This window comes from Suncus etruscus, chromosome 7, assembly GCF_024139225.1.
Source record: "Suncus etruscus isolate mSunEtr1 chromosome 7, mSunEtr1.pri.cur, whole genome shotgun sequence".
Classification (NCBI taxonomy): Eukaryota; Metazoa; Chordata; class Mammalia; order Eulipotyphla; family Soricidae; genus Suncus; species Suncus etruscus.
In genome coordinates this window covers 9,864,925-9,888,179 of record NC_064854.1, presented here as the reverse complement: position 1 = coordinate 9,888,179, position 23,255 = coordinate 9,864,925, and the positions used below count along the sequence as shown (strand labels likewise).

General features: G+C 52.0%; 1 protein-coding gene across 1 annotated transcript in view; it reads right to left on the bottom strand.

The window, feature by feature from the left end:
• The window catches only part of MYT1 (myelin transcription factor 1), a 61,726-nt gene that overhangs the window by 20,057 nt on the left and 18,414 nt on the right, over positions 1 to 23,255 (bottom strand). The window contains exons 3-12 of the mRNA XM_049777470.1: positions 18,312 to 18,366; positions 17,499 to 17,529; positions 10,528 to 10,775; positions 8,632 to 9,498; positions 7,413 to 7,547; positions 6,795 to 6,885; positions 5,077 to 5,190; positions 2,607 to 2,821; positions 1,355 to 1,542; positions 179 to 448 (exon numbers count right to left, since the gene is read on the bottom strand). Coding sequence (XP_049633427.1) covers positions 179 to 448; positions 1,355 to 1,542; positions 2,607 to 2,821; positions 5,077 to 5,190; positions 6,795 to 6,885; positions 7,413 to 7,547; positions 8,632 to 9,498; positions 10,528 to 10,775; positions 17,499 to 17,529; positions 18,312 to 18,366 — 2,214 coding nt within the window. The remainder of the gene's footprint in view (positions 1 to 178; positions 449 to 1,354; positions 1,543 to 2,606; positions 2,822 to 5,076; positions 5,191 to 6,794; positions 6,886 to 7,412; positions 7,548 to 8,631; positions 9,499 to 10,527; positions 10,776 to 17,498; positions 17,530 to 18,311; positions 18,367 to 23,255) is intronic.

Sequence of the window (23,255 nt, the reverse complement as noted above, 5' to 3'; positions counted from 1 at the left end):
CCCATGGACAGTGAAAGAGGCCATCTGTTCTGCTCTCTGTAAATAGCACTCAGCAGTCTACAGGTACAAAGGCACCTCCCTGACAGCCTGAGGGAGCCTGGGGGTGTCCTTGTGACATAGCCCTTGAGCTATGCAGGCCTTGAGCAGTGCATTTCACCACCCTCAGCCCCTCACGCACCTCCTCGGGCTCCTCTTCTCGTGGGCGACTGGGCTTGGTGTAGTCCAGGGGCCGGTCCCACTCATCCTGCCGAGAGGCCTGGCTGGACTGGGGCGAGGTCATGGAGCTGCTCGGGGCACTTGTGCTACCAGGGCGCTGGCAGGCTTCTGGGGATTTCACACCGGGGCTGCTGCTGCTGCTGCCGCTGCCGGGAAAGGTGTTTTCCCGCCTGCGGTGCTTGTGCATGCTCAGGTCCAAGGTTCCGTTTTCATCCACCTCGATGTCCACAGACTGCAACAGCAACGGTGCAAGCTGAGGGATTCTACTCCAGTTCTTGGGGAACTCCTGCACCGATGTCTGGATGGTAGCATGGCCAGAGAGGCAGAGGAGACTGGGCTGGAGGACCCAGGAGAGGACCAGCCTCTGCAAGATTCTCATTAGCCACTTCCTAAAAGTGGCCTAGGGAATGTTCTAAGACTTGGTCCAAAATTCCACCAGATTTCTGAGAAATTCTGGCCAGGCCAGATAAATCCATGATACTGACTCAGAGACAACACAGAACAGAGAGTGACAGCCTGGAATTGGAGACGCGTATGTGCAAGTCTCGAACCAGGGACATGGGTCGGAACTTGTGTGAGCTTGAAGTCTTAGTCCTTGCACTACACAGAATTCTCTGATGAGCCCTTTCTGCATCTCTCATCATCCAGATAAATGGGCCAGTATAAGAAAACATAAAAAGGGGCCGGGTAGGTGGCGCTGGAGGTAAGGTGTCTGCCTTGCAAGCGCTAGCCAAGGAACGGACCGCGGTTCGATCCCCCGGCGTCCCATATGGTCCCCCCCAAGCCAGGGGCGATTTCTGAGCACATAGCCAGGAGTAACCCCTGAGCGTCAAACGGGTGTGGCCCAAAAACCAAAAAAAAAAAAAAAAGGCATAATTGTGTTGGGGCCAAAGTGATAGCACAGCGGTTGGGCATTTGCCTTGCACCTGGCCAACCCAGGATGGTCCCAGGGTTTGATATCCAGCATCCCACATGGTCCCTCGAGCCTGCCAGGAGCAATTTCTGGGTGCAGAAAAATAAGCGTGCTGTAGACCTGGGTATTCCTGAGGGCATTCTAAGCAGGAGGCATGTGGCCTGACCACCAATCCCCACTCACATGCCTCATGGAAAGAAAGGGGCTCTCAGGAGGAACACCCACCTTACTGGGCAGGGCCTGCGGCCTGGTGCTGAGGTTCTCAGGCATCTCCCAGCAGCGCGTGGAGAGGTTCAGGATGGCGGTCGCAGCCATGTGTGCGGCCTCAGCATCCTGTGCGTAATCGAAGCCTGTACAAGAGGGTGAAGTGCGGGGGCTGTGCCCAGGGGAAGAGGCCTTTGGGAAAGGTTTGGCTGAAAAGAGGGAACAATACCAGGCAGCTAGATAACTAGATAGGAGGTGACCACACAAGCACACTGGGGGCTGCAGGGTTAGGGGGGGGGCAAGTGGAAGCACACTGAGCGCATCCCATGGAAAAGGAGTCTGGAACTGGCTTCCCACTGCCATGTACTCAGGGGTCGGGTGTGGAGGCAGAAACTTCATTCCTGACCTCAACGCATCCAGTGACCTGTCAACTGTATGAGCAATTCACGCAAAAACACTGTAGCATGCGTGCTTGCTGAGAGATAACCAGACTGTAAAGAGCTGAGAATTTGGAGCACCTGACCATTTCTCAAGCCGACAGTTGACAGTCACAATCTAAATAAAGCAGCAAAATATGGAGGTGCAGCATGACCCCTTTCTAGAAAGTGAGCTGCAAGGGTTTCTGGGTCAGTCATAGCTGGAGTATGCAAGCAAGTACCTTTCCAGTCCATGTACAACTTCAGAGTTTATGGCTTTTAACATACAAAGCCATGTAATAAATGACAGAAAGGGGAGCCAAAGCAATAGAACAGTAGGCAAGGCACTTGCTTTGCACACAGTCGACCCAAGTTCAATCTCCAGCATCCCATATGATCTCCGAGCCTTGCTAGAAGTGAGTCCTGAGTGCAGAGCCAGGAATAACTTCTGATTGTTTTTGTTAGTGCTAAAAAAATATGTCCCAAATAGCCTATGATATCCAGCTATACACTCCCCTAAAGGGAGGGAGGTTCCATGACACCATTCCAGATTCTGCTTTGGCTCTCAAGACCCAAGCTCACACCAACACTGCCCAGGAGGGAGTACTGGCAGAAGGTACCTCCAGGAGCCATTCCTGTCTCTGGACAGATCCTTACCAAGATAGCAGGACAAACATCAGGTGATGGTGATGTCTTGTGATGCTGGTAATGAAGGTGGGGAGGGGGGGGCTCTGAGAAGTCATCATAGTGACATGGGACAGCTGGGCTCTAGATTTTCTACATGTTTCTCAACACAAGTGCCTCTCCCAGGACCCCTCATATCCTGCATCTCCCAAGCACAGTTCCTCCCAACTTACATTTAAAGGCTTTAGGTGAGGTTTCGCTGGTTTGAATCTTTGGGGCAAGCATGCGTTTGCCAAACACCTGAGCATCAAAGCTTGCGTAGTCAAAGGCCACCTTGGAGAATTTCTCCAGCTCCTTGGCCAGGTTGGCTCTGGGCGTGCTGGGGGCCACACTCGGCCGGTAGCTTCCATATGGAGGAACTTCAAGCTGCTTCACAAAGCACATGGGTCTGGGATGCAGGATAAAAGACACAGATCGTGAAGACAGGACTCGGGGACTCCATACCCTCACCTCTAGTGTTTCACTGTACAACAGGACAAGGACCCTCAGAGGCCAGGTGGACAGAGACTCGGGAGAGTCCCCTCTTCCCTCATCCCATAATCAAGGCTTTCTGGGGCCTATAAGAAGGAAGCAGACGGCACCATGAAGAAACAATGTTCTTTGCCTTGCAGAGAGAAAATTGCAATCTTCCCCAGACCTTGAGAAAACTCTCAAACAGCTCTACTACAATTAGAGCTACTGGCAGGAGCAACCAGGAAAAGAGTGAGAGAATTCCCAGGCATGGTGTTGGAGGACAAAAAAAGTGGGGTGCCAGGTTGGGGAAGGGTAGAAGTCAGAGGAGATATAGGACTCTCAGGGTCAGGAAATCAGCTTCACTGAGGAAGTGAACCCTGTCTTGCGTTCTGCATGAAGCCCAGCTGCAATGGCCTTGCACGGAAAGGCATGAAAGGCCCTGCAAGTGTCTGTGTTACAGAAACTTCTGGAAGAATTGGGGGAAAAAAAAAAAAGATACTGTGAAGCAGTGACCCAGAGAACATAAGAGCCAGTGAAGAAGGCCAGAGGGAGCAGCATGGAGATGAAGGAGGAGGGTAATTAAGCAGCCTGCCCATCACTTTCTTTGTCCCTGTTTCAGGAACATGACTTCAGCCTGGACAGGTAGAGTATATGCCTCTTTAGTGACAGCCTTGTCTGATACATGGCCCCCAAGTACCAGTAGGCCTGAGCACAGCTGAGTCCAGCATCCTTGGGAGCAGTTTATGAGAAAACAAGATGCAGAAGCCAATAAAGTCCCCAGGAAGCTCTAAGATTGCACAGCCTCATTTAGTTTGTATTTGATGTGACATCGCGGACTGAGTTCAAGACAGAAAAAGATTAAATCCCTGAAAAATGGTAAAAAAAAAAAAAAAAAAACAGCGTCTAGACTTGCAGTGCCAGCCAGTTGGTGTGAACAAGTCAACTGGAGGGAGTTGACCATAGGACGGAAGAACAGAGGGAGGGAGAGCATCTGCTCCCCGCCAGAGACCCCAGTCTGAACCCTCAGAGAGAGACAGCAGGGGACCTAAGAGAAAGGCACAGGGGCTGAAGAGAGAACATGGAGGTAAGGCAATCGCCTTACATGCAGAAGGTCGGTGGTTTGAATCCCGGCATCCCATATGGTCTCCCAAGCCTGCCAAGAGCAATTTCTTTTTTTTTTTTTAATTTTTATTTTGATCATAGTGGTTTACATAGTGTTGACAATAATATTTTAGGTACATATTTACATAAAATTAGGGGGGATTCCCATCACCAAATTGTCCTCCCTACACCTCTGTTTCTGTCCTACCTCCCATAGCAATTTCTGAGCATAGAGCCAGGACTAACCCCTGAGCACTGCGGGGTGTGATCCAAAAACAAAAACACAAAAAAAAAATGAGAGAGAGAGAGAGAGAGAGAGAGAGAGAGAGAGAGAGAGAGAGAGAGAGAGAGAGAAAGGCACAGAAATCGGGGCCTTGCCAAACCAGGGTCAGAAGAGATCACTGCAGAAACTTTTATTTCTCAGAGAGTGGGCTGAGAGGAGACCCACAATGTCAGAGAGTGTGTGAATACCCTGAGACCAGCTGGGTGCTGGCAGCTCCTCCATAGCAGAAAATGACTCTGGGCAAGGCCCTGAGCCTCTAACTTTCTCTATGGCCCCTGAGTGTGAGAAGTGTGTTTCTTGCAGACAAGGCCAGCACCTCCATACCTGCACCCTGAACTACTTCATGAAGGGATCTGGGGCCTTTGGAGAGTAGGGCAGGGTGGCCATGCCATAGCTGAAGCTCCTGGGGCCGGAGTAATCGCCCAGTGGTAGGGCATTTGACTTGCACGTAGCCCAACCTGGACGGACCCAGTTCAATTCCAGCACGCCATATGGTCCCCCAAGCCTGCCAGGAACTATTTCTGAGCGCAGAGCCAGAAGTAACCCCTGAATGCCACTGGGTGTGACCCCCCCAAACAAATCCATATCTGAGGCTCCATAATGAGGTTCACACATCATCAGACCTGGATAGAGGTACATGGGTACATATAAGTACACACATATACAGACATAGGCGCACACATAGGCACAGCAACATACATTGGTCCACACACGCACTCTGGAGCAGGAACTCGCATCCCACGGCACTGGCAGGAACATGACACAGGAGCACAGCATCTCTTCACGCCAAGGCTTGTTCTGCTCACCTGAGAGTTCGGTCTGAGCTGGAGCTGCCCTTGGAAGGGTCTACTGACTGCGGCTGTTGCTTCTCGTGAGACTTGGCCAGTTTCTCAGCAGCAGCAATGGGACACCCAGACAAACTAGAGGAAGGACCGGGAGACCTCTGAGCCCTCCCCTGCAGCCTTTGCCTGTCCAAACAGGGAACAGGGACAGGAAGGAACAGCAAAAGCCCTGGGGGAGCTCCTTTCACCAGAGCAGTTTCTCTCCAGCAGGGCCCTCGAGCTCCAGAGCTGCTGCCTGGGTTTCTGCTCTGGAAGATTTTGTACCGCAACATACAAACAGGTTAGAGGTACTCATTGGCCGGAGCTATAACACAGTGGTAGGGCATTTGACTTGCACGCGGCCAACACAGGATGGATCCCGGTTTGGTTCCTGTCATCCCATATGGTCCCCCAAGCCTGCCTAGAGTTATTTCTGAGTGCAGAGCCAGGAGTAACCCCTGAGCACAGCCAGGTGTGACTCAAAAATAAATAAATAAATAAATAAATAAATAAATAAATAAATAAATAAATAAAAATAAAAAACAGGATAGAGATCTTCAGAGCTCTGGGCAGAGGTGACCTCAAGAAGGTCTGAGGAATTTCATACGTTTCCCCATCCTCTCCCCTTCACCCCTCCTCCACCCCTTACCATTCCTTCCTTTTTTCTTCCCCATCCCTCCTCTTTCCTTCACCCTTCTACATCTCCCTTCCCAGCCCTTTCTACTCCTCCCCCATTCTCCTTCCTCCTCTCCTTTCCCATCTTTTCCCTTCACTCCTCCTCCTCACCTCTCCTCAACCCCTCCTCATTTCCTTCATTATCCCTTCCCTCACATCTCCCTGTTCTCTTCTCCTCTCCTCCTCTCCCTTGCCACCCTTCCCACTACTTTTCTCCCCTATAACTCTTGCCGACTCCCCTCCTTCCCTTCTCTAATTCCCACCCTGGACTCAGTCTGTCCCTAACTCATATTCCAACAGCTGCCTTATGAAGGCCCAGAATAGAACTTAATACTGAGCCTGACCCCTGATGTGGCACTGAGGATACAGGAACTACTCCAAAATGCCCTTGACCTGAACAACTGGGAGCAGCTTTGTCCCCTCAGAGAAGAATCTAATGGGGGCTGGCCCCATCAATCGTGTTTGGGAATGTCCTCATCTTAGAAGAAACCTCAGACACTTCTACCCTCTCTTAGCTACATGTCCACCCTCTGCAGGGGTCCTCAAACTTTTTAAACAGGGGGCCAGTTCACTGTCCCTCAGACCATTGAAGGGTCTGACTATAGAAAAAACAAAACTTAGGAACGAATTCTTATGCACACTGCATATATCTTATTTTGCAATGAAGAAACAAAACAGGTACAAATACAATATGTGGCCCGCGGGCCATAGTTTGAGGACCACTGCTCTAGAGTCTGACTTGTGGCCCTAAAGCTGTCCAGAGCTCACCCTGGCATGTATGGGCCCTTCCATAAGAGAGAACCAGCTCTCTGGTGCTGTAAGGATGCCAGTGGGCATGGACACTAGAACACCCCTCCAAACATGCCCCCATATGCCTTCAGTCCCAGTACAGCAGCATCTTTGATCAGCCACACTCAAGGACACTGGACATCATCTAGGGACACGTCAGGCCTCAGCTGTCCCAGGCAGGGCTCCACCACACCCGTCCGCCACCCCACTGGGCTGCTGGTGCCCACCCAGCCCAGTACCTTCTGTGTGTGTTGCGGTTGCTGTTCACATGGCCTTGCCCCGTGCAGCCGGGCGTGGGGCACTTCAGCACATTCTCATGCATGGCCAGTACTGCGAGAGAGAAGCAGTGAGCAAGCTCAGGAGCTGGGGAGATTCACAGAGGGTGGGGTTGGGGGGCTGGCACAGAAGGGGATGCCTGTGAGATGATGGGCTTTGGGGCACCTGCCAGAAGATGGAGCCAAGTAGCACCTTTGGAGAGGTTATGGGCATCTCCAGAGGGACTGGTCCTGCCAGAGAGTGGGTGAGCATGGGCAGCCTGGAGCATCTCCAGAACCCAAGACCATGCCCCATCACGATGAGCCACTGTACTTTCAGCCTGTCCCCGTTTTGATTAGTGCCTCAGAACAGGGACACTCACTGCAGGGACACAGCCTGGTCCCCTTGTCTTCCCCTCCCTCATCTGCACTTTCCCAACTGGAAAATACCAATCAGGCTGGGATCACTAGGTGAGTAACGGGCACCCTCTGTACCCTGGCCTCATGGAGCTCAGACTGGGCATCTGGGCATCTAAGCAGGGCTTGGGGCTGCCAGTCCTACAGATATGGATTTGTCCCCACACCATCTGGCCCCACACTCACTCTCAGGGGGGATCCTGTCCTTGTGGGGGCAGCCAGACAGGCTGCGGTGGTGGGGGTACAGCCCTGTCACATGGCCTGTGCCGTCGCAGCCTGGAGTCGGGCACTTGATCTCACGCTTCTCAGTTCTGGAGGGATCTAAACATAGGAGACATGGAGTTGGTGGAGAGGTAAGGTGTGGTCAGGTGTGTGTCCCTGCCGTCCAGAGTGATGATGGCCAAACTGCCACCAGGAGTTAGACAGCAAGCAACCAGGGAACTCGAATGCACCAACTCTGTGTCAATTCTGGTGACCTCCCAGAGAGCAGGACCCACAGTGTTCTGCATAAAATACCCAGCAGAATGGCTCTTCCCACTCCGTCTCCCCTGGCAAGGAGTTCCCTGCACTGCCTCCGCCCAGGGAAGTTTGTGATGCAGTCGCTGCCTACGTAAGTCTCACCTGGGCAGGTGCAAAATCAGCTCAGGTCACGCTATGGAATGCTAGGAAGAATCCAAGCCCTGGACTCCTTCTGTGCTTCTCAAAGCCCCACTTTCCAACTCCATCCCAGGAAGTCCCTGTGGGTTTCCTAGAGCCTCCAGTCCTTCCTATGAGTTTAAAAGGTCCCAAAACTGGGCCTGAAAGGTGGTTTCCCAGATCCTCTCCCTGTGCCTCTGGAGGCCCCAGAAGTCAGGAGCACAACCCTCAAACCCTCAACTAAGGACAGCCAGGCACTGCCAAGCCCATCCAGCTTGGCAACCTACTCCAGGACTATCACTTGGCTGTGTAGGCTCATGTACTATGAAGGTTGACACTCCCAGTCTGTCTGACCCGACCCCGCATTCAAGGTTCCTTCACCTGTGTTTCCTGTATCTGCATCTCTAGTGACCTGACTCTGACACCCCCAAACAGCACTGCCTTGAAGGGGTACCCCTCAACAGCTGTCCTCCCAGCCCAGACAATTTCTTCATCCAGGTCTCTGCAACTGCCAGAGCCCATCACAGGAATGAGTGTCCCAACCTGTCTACCTACAGAGGCCATCAACCTTCAACTCCCTCCAGCTTCCTCTTTCTGTTCCCCAGGTGACCCCTCTGGACCCAAGGAATCATTCCACTGAGCCAAGAATTAGATCCCCTCTTCCTACTCTCCCTTGTGAGCCTGCAGTCATGAATGGCCCCCTCTGACCACCACCACCACCACCACCCCCTGTCATTCTCTAGATGCTGGAAATCCCAGCCCCACCTACCTTTGCTGCAATAGTTTTTCCGAGCGGAGTCCTGCGGCCGTGCCCCCTTTCCTGGCTCCCCGGGGTGGCCCTGCTCGGCGGGCTGGCAGCCAGGCTCACAGATGCGCACCTGCTCGGCCTTCAGGGCAATGGCCTGCTCCAGGAGGCCCAGGTTCCCACGTGTCAACATGTCATACATGTCCGACTCATCAGTCACGGTCGATTTCTGGGAACCTGCGTCCTCATCCTTGCCATCGTCAGAATGCACCTCCACGATGACAGAATACTCGGGCTTAGGGCTGGGCAGTGCAGCACAGCGGGGTACAGGGCCCTTCGGGGCGCAGGTGTTGGGTATATCCTCCTGGCAGATCACATCAGGGTCAGTCTCCTCCTCCTCATCGTCTTCGTCTTCGTCCTCCTCCTCCTCCTCGTCCTCATCGTCCTCTTCCTCCTCCTCTTCCTCTTCTTCCTCCTCCTCCTCCTCCTCTTCCTCTTCATCCTCCTCCTGGCCCAGGGTGACCTTCTGCTTGTTGGATTCCTCTCTAGCCACTCCTTTCACGGACTGGGGACACAGGTCCTGTGAGCGTTCGCTGGTGACCTCGATGACCTCCTCAGCATCCTCGGGCTGGATGAAGACCTCCTTCTCACCTTCATCACTGCTGGTCCCTTCCTCAGCCTCTTCCTCAACCAGGTGCACAATGCCAGGGCCCTGCTTGGAGGCCTGGCCCGAGTCCTCCCGGATCAAGGTCTCCTTGGCGATCTGGCCCAGGTTCAAGAGAGAAGCGGCGACGATTTCCTGGTAGCTGCTGTAGCTGCCCTCAGAGGGGCCTGCACAGCCGCGGCTGCTGAGGGAGGTGGATGCAGAGTGGCACCTGGCAGGGTTCCTTCCTGGACAGAACCAGAAATACAGTGTGGGAAAAGCATCTGGGCAAGGGAGAAGGTGCCCACCCTGCCTCAATGCACCCTCACAGCAGGAACCCTGGGAAATGGGATCCCCGAGACCTGATTCTAGGCTTCCTTATTCAAGAGCTGGGGTCACTCTGACCTTCCATGGGGACAGCCCTGCTTGGTATGCGCACGGTCTCAGTTCAGGTGAGCCTACGTCACATGGAGCAGAACTGGGAGAAGGCAGCCAATGATCTCAAAAAAGCATTTCACAACTGAGAAGTAGTTGTATTTTTAAAAGACCCAAATTTAAGTCTTTTAGCTGCCGTGACTAAGATGCGTGGGCACTCGCCACATGCGGATTCTCCCCAGGATGCCCACTCCTCTGTAAGATGCCAGCGAAAGCCCTTGCCCGCTGCAATCTGGAAGGTTCTGCATGGACTTTAGGGTACAGCAGGGCCAGGAGGCAGGTGTGAGCACTCTCCATGGACTGACGCCAAAACAGAACAAAAATGCATCTCATGTTCTTTCAGTCCCAAAGATATCAGGCCAGGCGGGAACTGGAGAGCTAAATCCTGGGTCCCAGCACTGCCCGAAGCCTCAGCCTCTGGGCTCTGTGGCATTCTCACAGCAGAGTCCAGGGCAGCTGCTGAAGAGAGAACCCCAACTCGCTCCCAGCTAGCTTGCCTGGTTGTCAGTCACCTGCTTCCTCACCCTGTTTCTAAGTAGCTGAGACTTGGGGTCAGCTATGTGGTGCCTCTCTGTGTCCCCCACATCCACCCCCACTCTCTCCTGCCTACAAACACAGCCGCAATCACAACCCCGCAGTTCACATACGCACCCAAGGGCCCCACTCCCCGAGTGGGCCCCTCTCCAGAAAAGCTCAGCACATGGGGACAAGACCACTCTTGTTCTCAGGAAGGGAATCTCGAGGCCCTTTCACTGGCATGGAGGGGCCCCTCCCGCTCACAGGCTGCGATTCTCAGGGCCACACTAAATGCCTTTATTCGGGAAGAATGAGCAACAAAGCACCTTCAGCTGGCTCCGAGCGATGAATATCCTCCTGTCCTGACATCTCGGCTTCATCCTCCTCCAGAGTTCCTTCCGATTCATCCGAGACAGAGGCGTCCTTCACTCCGGCGTCCTCACTGCCCTCGCTCTCCAGGCCACAGCCCTCGTCCAATGCCAGCTTCAGGGGTAGCGACTTCCGCTTGCACACCAGGTGCTCGGTCTCCGCACCCTCCATGTTTCTCTTCTTGGCCAGGGGGCAGCTCTGCAGACTGGGCAGCAGGAGACCAAGCGGGCTCTCCCTCAGCACCTTCTTAGATCCTGCCACCCTTCCTTCCCCTCGGCAGGAATCCCCTGGCTGTCCTGAAGTTCTCTTGGCATCTCAGCTAGACTCCCCAACTCAGGAATGGGAGGCTAGTGTGTGACTTTTTTATTTTTCTGTAAGGTCAGGGAGATGACTCACATGAGCTGAGAGTAGAATCTGCATGCATACAAGGAGGCCTGGGTTCAAGTTCTGGCACCAGATAGGCTCCCAGAGACCCCCCAAGAGCAGCCCCTGAACAACACAACCAAGACCAGATTCTGATCCCCAGTGACTGTGATCCAAAAACTGAACAAGATGATGTGAAATGTCCCTGACGATTCTTGAAATCATATATGGCTTCTCTGAAATGCCCTAATCCCCCATGGCCCTGTGCCCCAGGCCCAGGATGGCAGAAAAGTGCCCACAGCACACAGCACCTTTCCAGGCAGTACCGACAGGCCTACTGGCTCCTTACCTTCGGTGCCTGGAGTACTTGCCCCGGATGTGTCCTGAGCCTGTGCATCCTGGGGTGGGGCAGCTGGGGGGAAAGCAGGGTGAGGGCTCAGGAAGAGAGAGGAGAAGCCTCCCAGACCCTCACCTTCACCCTGGACCATGGAAGATGGGCTCCAAACAGTGCCTCTCAGAATGACTGCCTCTCCTTGCAAAAAACATTCATGAAATTATTCACCTCTTGTAAGTAATGGGAAGACGCCATACACATGTGTGCGTGTGTTTCAAGAGCCATCTGAGTGAGATCAACTCCCATAGCAACCTTCTTTGGTGGGTCCTTGTCTTCCAGATTATCTGCTTCATAGCAGGTTAACTGCCAGGATTCTATGGGCAAGAACCAGGGCCAACAAGGACTACCCAGAACAAGCTACTTGAGACCCCAGAGGGCTCAGCACCAACACTAGGGCTCTGAATAGCGCAGTGAAGACCACTGCTAGAGAGAATAGTTGCCTGTGCAACCCCTATCTGCCTGTACCACACTGTAAGCCTGACATGCAGACCCGCTGGGGTCACAGCTCCAAAGAGGAAGAAGGGCTAGACCCATCCTTGAACCCACAAGACAACTGTGTATGTGGGGCAGGTCCCACAGGGAGAGAAGCACTGACAGCACTGGTTCCTTCAGCTACTACCTAGGCTAGATGCTATCAAGTGCAGGGATACAGAGGAGTGCAGAAGTACAAGGAAGTGTGGGGGTTCAGGGATGCAGGGGTTACAAAGGAGCACAAGAATGCAGGGTATGGGGCCAGATTGATAGTACAGCGGTAGAGCGTTGCCTTGCATGTGGCCGAGCCAGGAAGGGCCTGGGTTCGATTTCTAGCATCCCATATGGTCTCCTGAGCCTACCAGGAGCAATTTCAAAGTGCAGAGCCAGGACTAATCCCTGAGCACCGCCTGGTGTGACCCAAAAAAATAAAAAAGAATACAGGGGATTTAAGGGTGAAGGAGAGTAAATGGGGTGTGGGGAAGGGATACAATAGGAGACCAGGGGAGTGCAGGGTACAGATGAGGGGAGAGGCCTCATTTGTCACCCTTAGAACTCAATAAGGAAGTCTCAAAGTGGCTCATAGGCACCTACAGTGCTCCCCAAAATGAGGTCAGGGTGGAATCACTCTATAGGTACTGGCCGGTAGGGACTGGCCATATTTCCACCCTGTTTTTTTGTTTGTTTTTTTGTTTGTTTGTTTGTTTTGTGTGTGTGTGTGTGTGTGTGTGTGTGTGTGTGTGTGTGTGTGTGTGTTTTGGTTTTGGGGCCACACCCGGCAGTGCTCAGGGGTTACTCCTGGCTGTCTGCTCAGAAATAGCTCCTGGTAGGCACGGGGGACCATATGGGACACCGGGATTCGAACCAACCACCTTTGGTCCTGGATTGGCTGCTTGCAAGGCAAACACCGCTGTACTATCTCTCCGGGCCCATTTCCACCCTGTTTTAACAGGGAAGAACCCATGGAAGATTAACTAACTGGGGCAGGTTGTCCCAAGGCCCCCCTGCTGGACATGAGATGTTCTACGATGGCCTCTAAGTGGCACTTGAGAGGTCAAGGGTTTCTCCTGGTGACAGACACTCAGCAGGCCCCAGCTCAGGGCTAGGGCCTACAGTGCTGGGGTCTCTAGGGCCCCCCAGTGGTGCCAAAGATGAAGGGTTGTATACGAGGCCTGTACTCCCCATTCTCAGTGGTTCAACAGAGGTTTCTGCGCCTCCCCCAGGAAGGAAGTACTCTGGGATACCAGAGGAGAGGGCACCATCTCTGGATTCTAATGTGGCAGATGGTAGCCTGGACTCACTGTCCTGTCCGCCACTCATCAGTAGCCAGGATGGTGGTCGGTTTGGGCAGTGACCTGCCTTTGGAAGCTGCCATTTTACTGACTTCACTGTGAACAGGGGAGGAGAGTGCACAGGGATGGGGTGGGGGTCTGTATCTCTGAGAATCTTGGCCTCACACTCGCTTTCACTCACTCCAGAACTAGCTTTGAGACTTTTCACAGAAGCTCCTTGTTATTGGGGATTTGAAGCTGAGGGCCCAATTAGTGGGTTAATCACTGAGTTAATCAGGCAATTAGGTGACAGCTGCTGTGGAGGCCTGTGGGGCACTGGCACTGCCCCAAACATGTCACCTGCTCTCAAAAACACCTCGCCCCCCCCCAGACAGAAGAGAAGAGCAGCAGCCAGACACAGAGAATGTGAGAAGGACGCTGCGTGGGTGCTTGGAGAGGAGGGACCGAGAGGCCTGTGGAGGCTCTCTGAAGACCCCTCCAGGACCACATTGACTGGTTTCCCATGCTCAGGCCTCTCCCCAGCATGCAGAGACAGGGAGAGGGCAAGTGGCCCCCCAGGAGCTGTTCACAAAACAACCTGTATGCACCGTGTCTGGGATATTGGCACATGCCCAGAGCCCCACCTCATAGTCACGCCTCAGCTGCCATCATCCATCCCTTCAGCCCTCCAGGGGTAGGCATAGAACAGCCCCCCCCCCACACACACACACAGTCTCACCTGTCCTCTAGGCTCAAGGGGGAGGCCATCTGGTGAGGAAGGGCTTGCTGAGAGGGGTTTGGGATGCAGGACAAGAAAGTACCCATGCTGAGGATCAACTCAAATTCAAGTCAAAGGGGCTGGAGCCAGAAAGATAGCACAGTGGATAGGGTGCAAGGGGCCAACCTGGATTTGATCTCTAGCACCCCAGATGGTCTCCCAAGGCCTACCAGGAGTGATCCCTGAGTGCAAGGCCAAGACCTGAGCATAGCCAGGTGTGGCCAAAAAGAACAACAAAGTCAAACTCCCTCACCAGAGACTAGCCTGTGCTGTCTCTCCAGGGGTCTCAAACTCACGGCCTACAGACTGCAAACGGCCCTCCGTACAACATTTTGTGGCCCTGCCCTAGAGGAATCTTTTTTTGTTTTGTTTTGTTTGTTTTAGTTGTTTGGGTCACACCCCCCAATGTTCAAGGCTTACTACTGACTTTGCACTCAAGGATCACCCCGACTTTGCCTCCTGCAGCCCCTAGGTAAATTGAGTTTGAGACCCCTGGACTAGAGAGATAGCACAGAGGTAGGGCATTTGCCTTGCATATGGCCAACGCAGAACAAACCCAGGTTTAATTCCTAGTATCCCATATGGTCCCCTGAGCCTGCCAGGAGTAATTTTTGAGTAACCCCAGAGTGCCGCCAGGTATGGCCCAAAAATTAAACAAACAAAAAAAAATCTCCTCACGAAAAGCACCACAGGCCATGTCTTCTCTGGGTTTTCATGGGAAAGTCTGTAATGCACTAAGGAAGCAACAAGACTCACCTGCTCCAGCCCCTCGGCTCCACAGAGCAATCTTATCCTTCTTCTGCCAGGTGCTCACAGAGCCCTGATGCTCAGCTGGAGCAGGGTAGGGCCTCAAAACTATGGTTTTGGGGGGCACAGTGAGCCCTATTCCCAGAGTTCCCTTTCTTAAGCCCTTGCGGGAGAGCCCTGTCATGTGAGCACTTTCTTTCCACCATAGGGAGAGGCTGTGAGGACTCACTCCTAGCTTATGTACCTCCAGCTCCTGGGGCTAAAGAACTGTCCTCAGAGGAAGACAGCCTGGCTCTCTATAGTCACTACAGCCCAGACCCAGGAGGGGCACATAGGAACACTGAGCTTCATGTAGGCCTTTGTGGGCCGCTCTGAGGACCAACTCAGTTTAAGAAAATGTTGGGAACTGGAGAGAGAGCATGGAGGTAAGGCATTTGCCTTGCATGCAGAAGGAAAGTGGTTCGAATTCCGGCATCCCATGTGGTCCCCCGAGCCTGCCAGGAGCGATTTCTGAGCATAGAGCCAGAAGTAACCCCTGAATGCTGCCAGGTGTGACCCAAAAACCAAAACAAACAAAGAAAAAGAAAATGCTGGAGACCCTGTCAGAACATGGAACTCAATCAGTGCACTGACCCTCGTTTTTCTTCATAAAGTAATAACTGGTCTCACTTCTACCAAGAAAGTGAGATGAGGCCACAGACTGATGAAGCATTGTTAAATCCAGGTACCCCACAATTCCCTCACTTACCATGGCCAGAGCCTCAGAACATTTCCGAACAATCTACTTTGAGCTATTTTTGCTCCTGCTGCTTCAGAGTTACAAGAGAACATCATCTTTTCCTTTGCCTTTCCAACCTGCTTCAAAACTTCAGTTACCAAGACCCAGAGTTCTCAGTTCTGTCCCACTTCCTTCCTCCTTGTGACCAAGTGTCCCCAATGACTATCCTGTGATGGGCACCCCCTTCTGGAAGCATCTCTCTATACAGATCCCAACTCTTGAGGGCCCAGCACAGAGTCATCTCCAGGGTTTGAAGAAGCTGGGTACAGGGGGAAATACAGAACAGCTCTAGAGAGCTACATCTAACCCTCTCTGCTACCTCAAGACCGGAACTGAGCTCTGACTTCTGTCCTGGCTTTCCTCTCCACCAAAGGGCTGACAGCCACCAGGAAATGCACATGGACCTGAGAGGACTGCTATCTGTCAGGCCCTGAATTCCGGTCTCCTTCCCCAGGCCTGTTACAGCCCCCACCCAACACTCTCCCAAGGCCACCAGAGATGTAGCCGGGCTGAGGGACACAGAACAAACTCCAGCAGGCTCTACAGTTACAGCTAAAGTCTAACCCAGTCTCTATGGATTCTGTGAGTCATGAAGACATGTGGAACTTCTCAGAACCTTTTAGCAAGACCTCAGTCTCCTGGGCTTTGAGGAAGAAAGCATCATCCCTGCCCTTCTCAGAAGCAGAACAGAAACACTAAGGCATGGCATTGCTCATGGCTCCATGCCAGGGTGGGCACTGGGGTGGTCAAGGAGTAAGTACTGTGGGTTTGCCTGGCCTGGCCCTCTCCTTCTCCTTCTCCTCCTCTTCCACTCCTCCTCCTCCTAACTGAAGAGTTAGGACAGAAGCTATAGCCTTGCATACAGTTGACCCCCTTTGATTCCTGGCATCACATTTGGTTTCTCAAGTACTGCCAGGAGTGACTCCTAAGCACAAAGTCAATATTAGCCCCTGAGCACAGTCACTTGTGGCCCAATTACCACCAAAACAAAAAAATCAAGAAGCCAAAGTCAGCCACTCATGAGGACACAGCCTCTGACCTTGGGAAGGGGACCTGGCCTCCTGTTCTTACTGAGACAGCTGTTAGAACCACACCCCCTCTACTCAGTATACCCCAAGGAAGAGAGTCAAGAGCTGGGAGGGATTGGAACTGCTACCAAGTCACAGGATCAGACTGTTCCCACAGAAGTTGTGAAAGATGGGGGCCAGAGAGATATAGCACAGTGGTAGGATGTTTGCCTTGCAAGCAGCTGAACCAGGACTGATGTTGGTTTGAATCCCAGCATCCCATATGGTCCCCCAGGACCTGCCTGGAGGAGGAGGAGGAGGAGAAGAAGAAGAAGAAGAAGAAGAAGAAGAAGAAGAAGAAGAAGAAGAAGAAGAAGAAGAAGAAGAAGAAGAAGAAGGAGAAGGAGAAGGAGAAGGAGAAGGAGAAGGAGAAGGAGAAGGAGAAGAGGAGAAGGAGAGAAGGAGAAGGAGAGAGAGAAGAAGAAGAAGAAGAAGAAGAAGAAGAAGAAGAAGAAGAAGAAGAAGAAGAAGAAGAAGAAGAAGAAGAAGAAGAAGAAGAAGAAGAAGAAGGGGGCCGGGCGGTGGCGCTAGAGGTAAGGTGCCTGCCTTGCCTGCGCTAGCCTTGGACGGACCGCGGTTCGATCCCCCGGCGTCCCATATGGTCCCCCAAGCCAGGAGCAACTTCTGAGTGCATAGCCAGGAGTAACCCATGAGCATTACCGGGTGTGGCCCAAAAACCAAAAAAAAAAAAAAAAGAAGAAGAAGAAGGAGGAGGAGGAGGAAGAGGAGGAGGAGGAGGAGGAGGAGGAGGAGGAGGAGGAGAAGGAGAAGGAGGAGAAGGAGGAGAAGGAGAAGAAGGAGGAGAAGAAGGAGAAGTAGTTGTGAGAGTTGGCACAGCCCCTATGGCTGTCTGAGACTCAGGAAGTGAATAGGGAGCACAGAGCCATGCCCCTGGTACCAATGGGGTGCATGGTAGTCTAGATGCACAGTCAGTGGGCATCCCAGGCTGGGCAGAGCAAGGCTTAAGAGAAGCCAGACACTTCCAAGTGTCCACAGGGGACAGGTTGGTTCAGAGCCAAAATGTAGCCTGAGCTTAACACTGTCCAAACCCTTCCTTACCTGAGGTCAGCAACTGCAGGCTCTGGAGTGGCTGCATGAGAGAGAAAAAGGGAGACAGGTGTGGGGTCAGAAACAGAAAGGCATGTTGCCCGAAGAGCACAGCAGAGCAAAAGTGACACCCCCAACCAGTGAGCCTAAACCCCCTTTTCTGATGTCTCAGATCTCATGTCTCATAAGATCTAAGCAAAGAGCTGTCTTCCCATCTTTGTGATCAGACCAGGCAGTCAGGTACCCCTTGGGGCCAGTACAGTGTCTTGTCTCCTAACTACAGCTGGCTCTGCAGATGGAGCTGAACAGGAACCGACCTTGTGCAGGACTCTAGAGCAAAGTGGCCCAAGGTCTGCAAGGTGGTAAGGAGAGGAACCCCAGGCCTTGTTGTGCCCAGAAACCTGCAACCTCCATGTACAGGATCGCCCTGGCTGAGCTCAGACCTGACTATGCCAGGCAGCAAGGTTTGTCCCAACCCCACCACCACTCCATCCCTCCAGTTCCTGACATCACCAGGTCAAGACATCAGGCAGGGACTGACTGCTCATGTTCTCCACACAGAGCACTATCCTACCTCCACTACTACCCTTACTTACCCTCACAGAGAAGAACCCCTACCCTACTACTGGTGTAAGGTTTGGGCCAATGACCACCCCCACAGGCCTTCAGAGCCAAGTGCCCAGTAAGGAGAACTATGTCCCAGGCCTGGGTACTGCTGGAGTCCTATGGAAAACATGAGGTTTAACAGCATTCACAGATGAAGAGGTAAAACCCAGCCAGAGCAGAGTTTGGGGAAGTCTCATCAGAAGGGATGAGGATACTTACCTCGGAGGGCCTTGGATCGGGTTCGAGCTCTTTTATCATCGTTGTCCAAGCTCATCTGCAAGCAAGCACACAGACAGCTCTGATGGACACTGAGCCAAGGATAGACCTCAGGACACAGCCCTACTGGCTCTGCCTCCCCAAACCTGCCAGTTGCTGCTGATGAGAAGGGGGAAGCCCTGTCACAGACTCCCTGGATGCTAGATGTCCTTGTCTGACCTCTTATAGCTCACTCACCTGGCCAACAGCTCTGTCCCTCTGGGGCAGGCTGACCTTCACAGTCACCATGTGTCCTGGAACCCATTCCCAGGTGCCCATGGCACTGCCATGCTAGGCCAGTATTGATGGGACCTGTGGGGTAGCTACTGTTTCTACAGGGAGGCTATCCAGAGAAAGCATGTAGATGTGAGAACCAAGATGAACCAAGAACCAAGCTCAGGTGAGATGGTCAGTAGGCTTGGGGACCACTCAATACAGTGTGACCCCTCACTCAACTCTTCTGTTGGGAGCAGTGTTTTTCCATATGAGCATATAAGCCTTACAGATACACCCCATCTATGCAGCCCTGGTAATCTCTGTTTATGTCTGGGACTTTGCCACACATTTCAGTTAGACGAGCCACAGGCCAAGGTGGACCAGCCACAGGCCAGCCACCAGACTCTGGAGGCAGAAGTAGGCATGAGAGCAAACCAAGCTTAGGCAAGATCTTAGTAGCCACAAGCAGGCCACTCTACCAGTGGTGTTGGTTCTCCCAACTGAGCACCCTTGCAGGCCTCTTTGCCCCACTCCCAGTGGAGAGATATACTGCCCTCCTAGTCTTGACTGCTGCTGGCCAACTTCCACATATAGAGAGCTCCAAAAAGGGCAGCCCAAGCACAGAGTCAGACAGTTCTGCGGTGAGACCCATGAGAGGGTAGGGTGGGTCGTCAAGGACACAAGTCTCTTGGAGAGGGAGATCTCTGTCCATCAGCACACTATGCTTCCCACCCGCCCTCTCCAGTAGAGCCCAGAGTCCCTCCACTACCCTGTGGACAAAAAAGAGCAGGAACAGTTGCGGTTGATTCAGGCCACAATCAAGTCTTCGAAGGGAAAGCTGGACAGTGAAGGACAGAGAAGGAAATGGTGGGTGTTATCCCTCCTCAAGGTTAAATGCTAATCTTACCTGAATGGTCAGACCCTCCCACAGCTGGAAGGGGTCTGTGATTGGTAATTAAAGTGGCCTGAGGAAGGGGTGAGAGAGAGACTCAGCAAGGAAGAGAGACGCAACAGGAAGGAGAGAAGAGTGAAGGAGAAGGAGAGAAGAGGAAGGAGGAAAGAAGGAGAAAGAGGAAGGAGAGAAGAGTGAAGAGAAGGAGAGAAGAGTGAAGAGAAGGACAGAAGAGGTTGGGTGCAGAGAGGCTGGTTGGCTTAGAGGCCATGTAAGGAAAATGCACATGGCTGTTAGGGCCTTGTAAATAAAGCTGATGTCTCCTGAAACTGTATCTAACTGCTGTGTGTCGTTTCCTCTCCGTTACTCTGATACCTACAGACCCCACAAGGCCATAGGGGCTGAAGGCACTGGGTTGGGCCAAGAAAGGCCTCACAATTCACTTCATACACCTCTTGGACTAATTAATTAATAATTAATATAAAGGAGAGCAGTTGGGAGGGACTGTAATTCCCTAAACCTGCCTGAGTCCACTCAAGAAGAAAGACAAGGAATTTGCCCATGTCATGAAATAAACTCTACTGAGTGAAACCACAGCAGCACCAACACGCAGTGATTTGTGAGATTTGTTAAGGAAGAAAAGAGAAACCTGGGTAATTCATATGTCACAGTGCTGCCGTGTTTGCCACCTCTCCCAGCAGCACAGAAGACAATTACCATTCTATTTTTAAAGTGGAGGTTCCTGGTGGACCAGTGACTGTCACTGGAAGTGCAGAGGAGCAGGTGTCAGAGGTAGAAGCCTCCCAGATTTATCCTGCAAAAGCCCCAGTGAGCCTTTGGCCAGGACACACAGGGTACTGACTGCATACATACACACCCGACTCTCACTGAAATGCAATCTAGCCCTGTTTTTCATCAGTTTTCCCAAGGGAACTGGCAAGCCTTCCTAAAGCATGCTTTGGCCATTTGGATCTCCTGCAGGTGATTTATTCGAGGAGCAAAGAAGCGAGAGGGCTATGAAGTTGGGTAAGGAATCAGACCCATCAAAGGAGCTGAAGACAGTGCTATGGCACCCACTTTGCAGAGCACCTCCCTTTTGCAATTTTTCTGCAGCAAATGGCCATTGAGAAGGGCTCTTCAGTAGTTCTGGCTTTGACTTGGCAAGGCAAAGAACTAAGGAAGGAAAACTGGACTCTTTTGTTTGAGAATAAGTGTGGCCGAGCAGCCAGCAGCCATAAAGCAGGAAACTTGGTTTCTGTGCTGTGAAAGGTCAGCAGAGCAGAGACTGGGCCAGGAAAGGCAAACACATTCCAGCCTCCCACATCATCCTTCTGGAGAACTCTGAAGGTGGATTTCCATAGATGAGCCACTTGATTTTTTTTTTTTTTTTTTTTTGTTTTTTGTTTTTGGGCCACACCCGGCGGTGCTCAGGGGTTACTCCTGGCTGTCTGCTCAGAAATAGCTCCTGGCAGGCACGGGGGACCATAAGGGACACCGGGATTCGAACCAACCACCTTTGGTCCTGGATTGGCTGCTTGCAAGGCAAACACCTCTGTGCTATCTCTCCGGGCCCGAGCCACTTGATTGATGGGAAGACAGGCCACCAGCTCATTTCTACTGCTTGACCTGGCCACAACCCACAGGGTCTTCTGCCCTCACTTCTGCATGTTCAGGACACTCGCAGGTACAAAGACAATGAGGACTGGGGTCTTCAGTGAGGCTATTGTTAAAACCTCTCCTATTCCAAGCACATCCCACCTAGGTCTGTCCATACACAGCACTGAAGACCTTTGTGTCATTCTCATGCCTACCTCCTCCCTGACCTTGAGCAAGAAAGAGAGCCAGGTCTACTTCTATGGGGCTGGAACGATACAGAGGACTTGGGGGAAGGCTCTTGCCTGGAGTGGACCAATCTGGGTTCAATCCCTGGCATCCCATACGAGCAACACCATGAGTGAGCCCTGAGTAGGGCCTGGTGTAGCCCCAAAACAGACCAACAAAATTCTTTTTCTGTGACCCTGCCTCTCTTGCCAACAAGAAAGTGGCTTCCCAACCCCTTGTCTCTGGGAAAAATAACAGGAAGACACTACAGATGAGAATACTCCCCTGTGGATAACCTATGCGCCAAGTCAGTCTGTCTCTTCACTTCCCCCCATCTTGCTTCCTTAGGACAATGCAACTGTGTTCTCCAGAGGGAATTAATTTGTTCTGCCTTCTATCTTTTTTCTTCTTTTTTTTTTTTCTATCTTTTAACTAAGCCAGTCAAAAACATTTTTGGTGGGACCACACCCGGCTGAGCTCAGGGGTTGCTCCTGGCTCTGCTCTCAGAAATTGCTCCTGGCAGGCTCAAGGACCATATGGGATGCCAGGGATTGAACCCAGATCAGTTCCGGTCTGCCACATGCAAGGCAAATAAATGCCCTACCACTGCGCTATCACTCTGGCCCAAGCCAGTCAAGATTAGCGACTGCCAATTAGTGCCCTTTCGCAGAGGACAGGCTGCCCGGCCCAGCTCTCTGACGCTGCCCTTCCAAACTCTGGAAGCAACAGAGATGAGTGAGACCCAGTAAGCAGCTCTCAAGCTTGTGGGCCCTGAGGGCTGCAGGCTATGGCTGTGGGGAACCCTCTATCAGTGGTCCTCAAACTATGGCCCGCAGGCCACATATTGTATTTGTATCTGTTTTGTTTCTTCATTGCAAAATAAGATATATGCAGTGTGCATAAGAATTCGTTCATAAGTTTTGTTTTTACTATAGTCAGACCCTCCAATGGTCTGAGGGACAGTGAACTGGCCCCTGTTTAAAAAGTTTGAGGACCCTTGCGTCTAGGTTCTCAGAGATGAGGTGCAGGGCAGATGCCACAGAATATCAATGAAAGCTCTTCAGTGTCCATCAAGCTTAGCACCACCTTCTCTCTGTGCCCACCACGTTCAGGTCGGCAGACCATAGTAGTCTGAAAGGCACCCTTCTCCTTCTCCTCTTTCCTGCTCAGGAATTCTTCCTCTGTGTCTCTGTGTCTCTCTTTATGTCTCTGTATTGGAGGACAGACCACCAGGCTCGTTCCTACTGCTTTACCTGGCCACAACACACAGGGTCTCCTGCCCTCATCTCTGATGAGTCAGGGCATTCGTAAGAGTCAAAGAAAATGAGAACCATCGCTAGCTACAGTGGCTTGATTTTCTCACACACAACCGAGAGGAAACTTTCCTGGCATCACAAAAAAGCCTTTGGGATGGGGTAATGAGTATATATGGAGCCAGGGGTTGATCCCATGATGGTTTGCTTCAAGGATGGAGAAACCCTGAAACTCTTAGGCCATGGGAATTCCCTTTCATCCCCAATGCTTACTGTGCCTATGCAAAAAAAAAAAAAAAAAAGTGGGGGGAACGCCAAACCCTACCACTCCAGCACCCATACTTTTTCTTGTTTTGTTTTGATTTGTTAGTTTTTGACTTTATTTTTCTTCTCTTTTTTCTTCCACTTTTCTCTTTCTTTTTCACTCTTGTGGTTATTATTTAGATTTTTATTTTTATTTTTATTTTTATTTGCCGGGTTCATTTTTTTTCTTTTTTCTTCCATTTTTCTTTTCTTTTTTTCTCTCTCTTTTTTCTTTTTTTGGTAGTTGTCTCCAATTTTTTTTCTCCCCTTTTTCTTATCCTTTTTATCTCCAATGACGGTAGAATAGATGCTCAATCTACAACAAGCTGTAAAGTGGAGACCAATTGCACTAGCATACTGGGGGGTAGAGGAGGGAGATATGGGATGCATACTGGGAACAGGGGCGGAGGGAGGACAGCACTG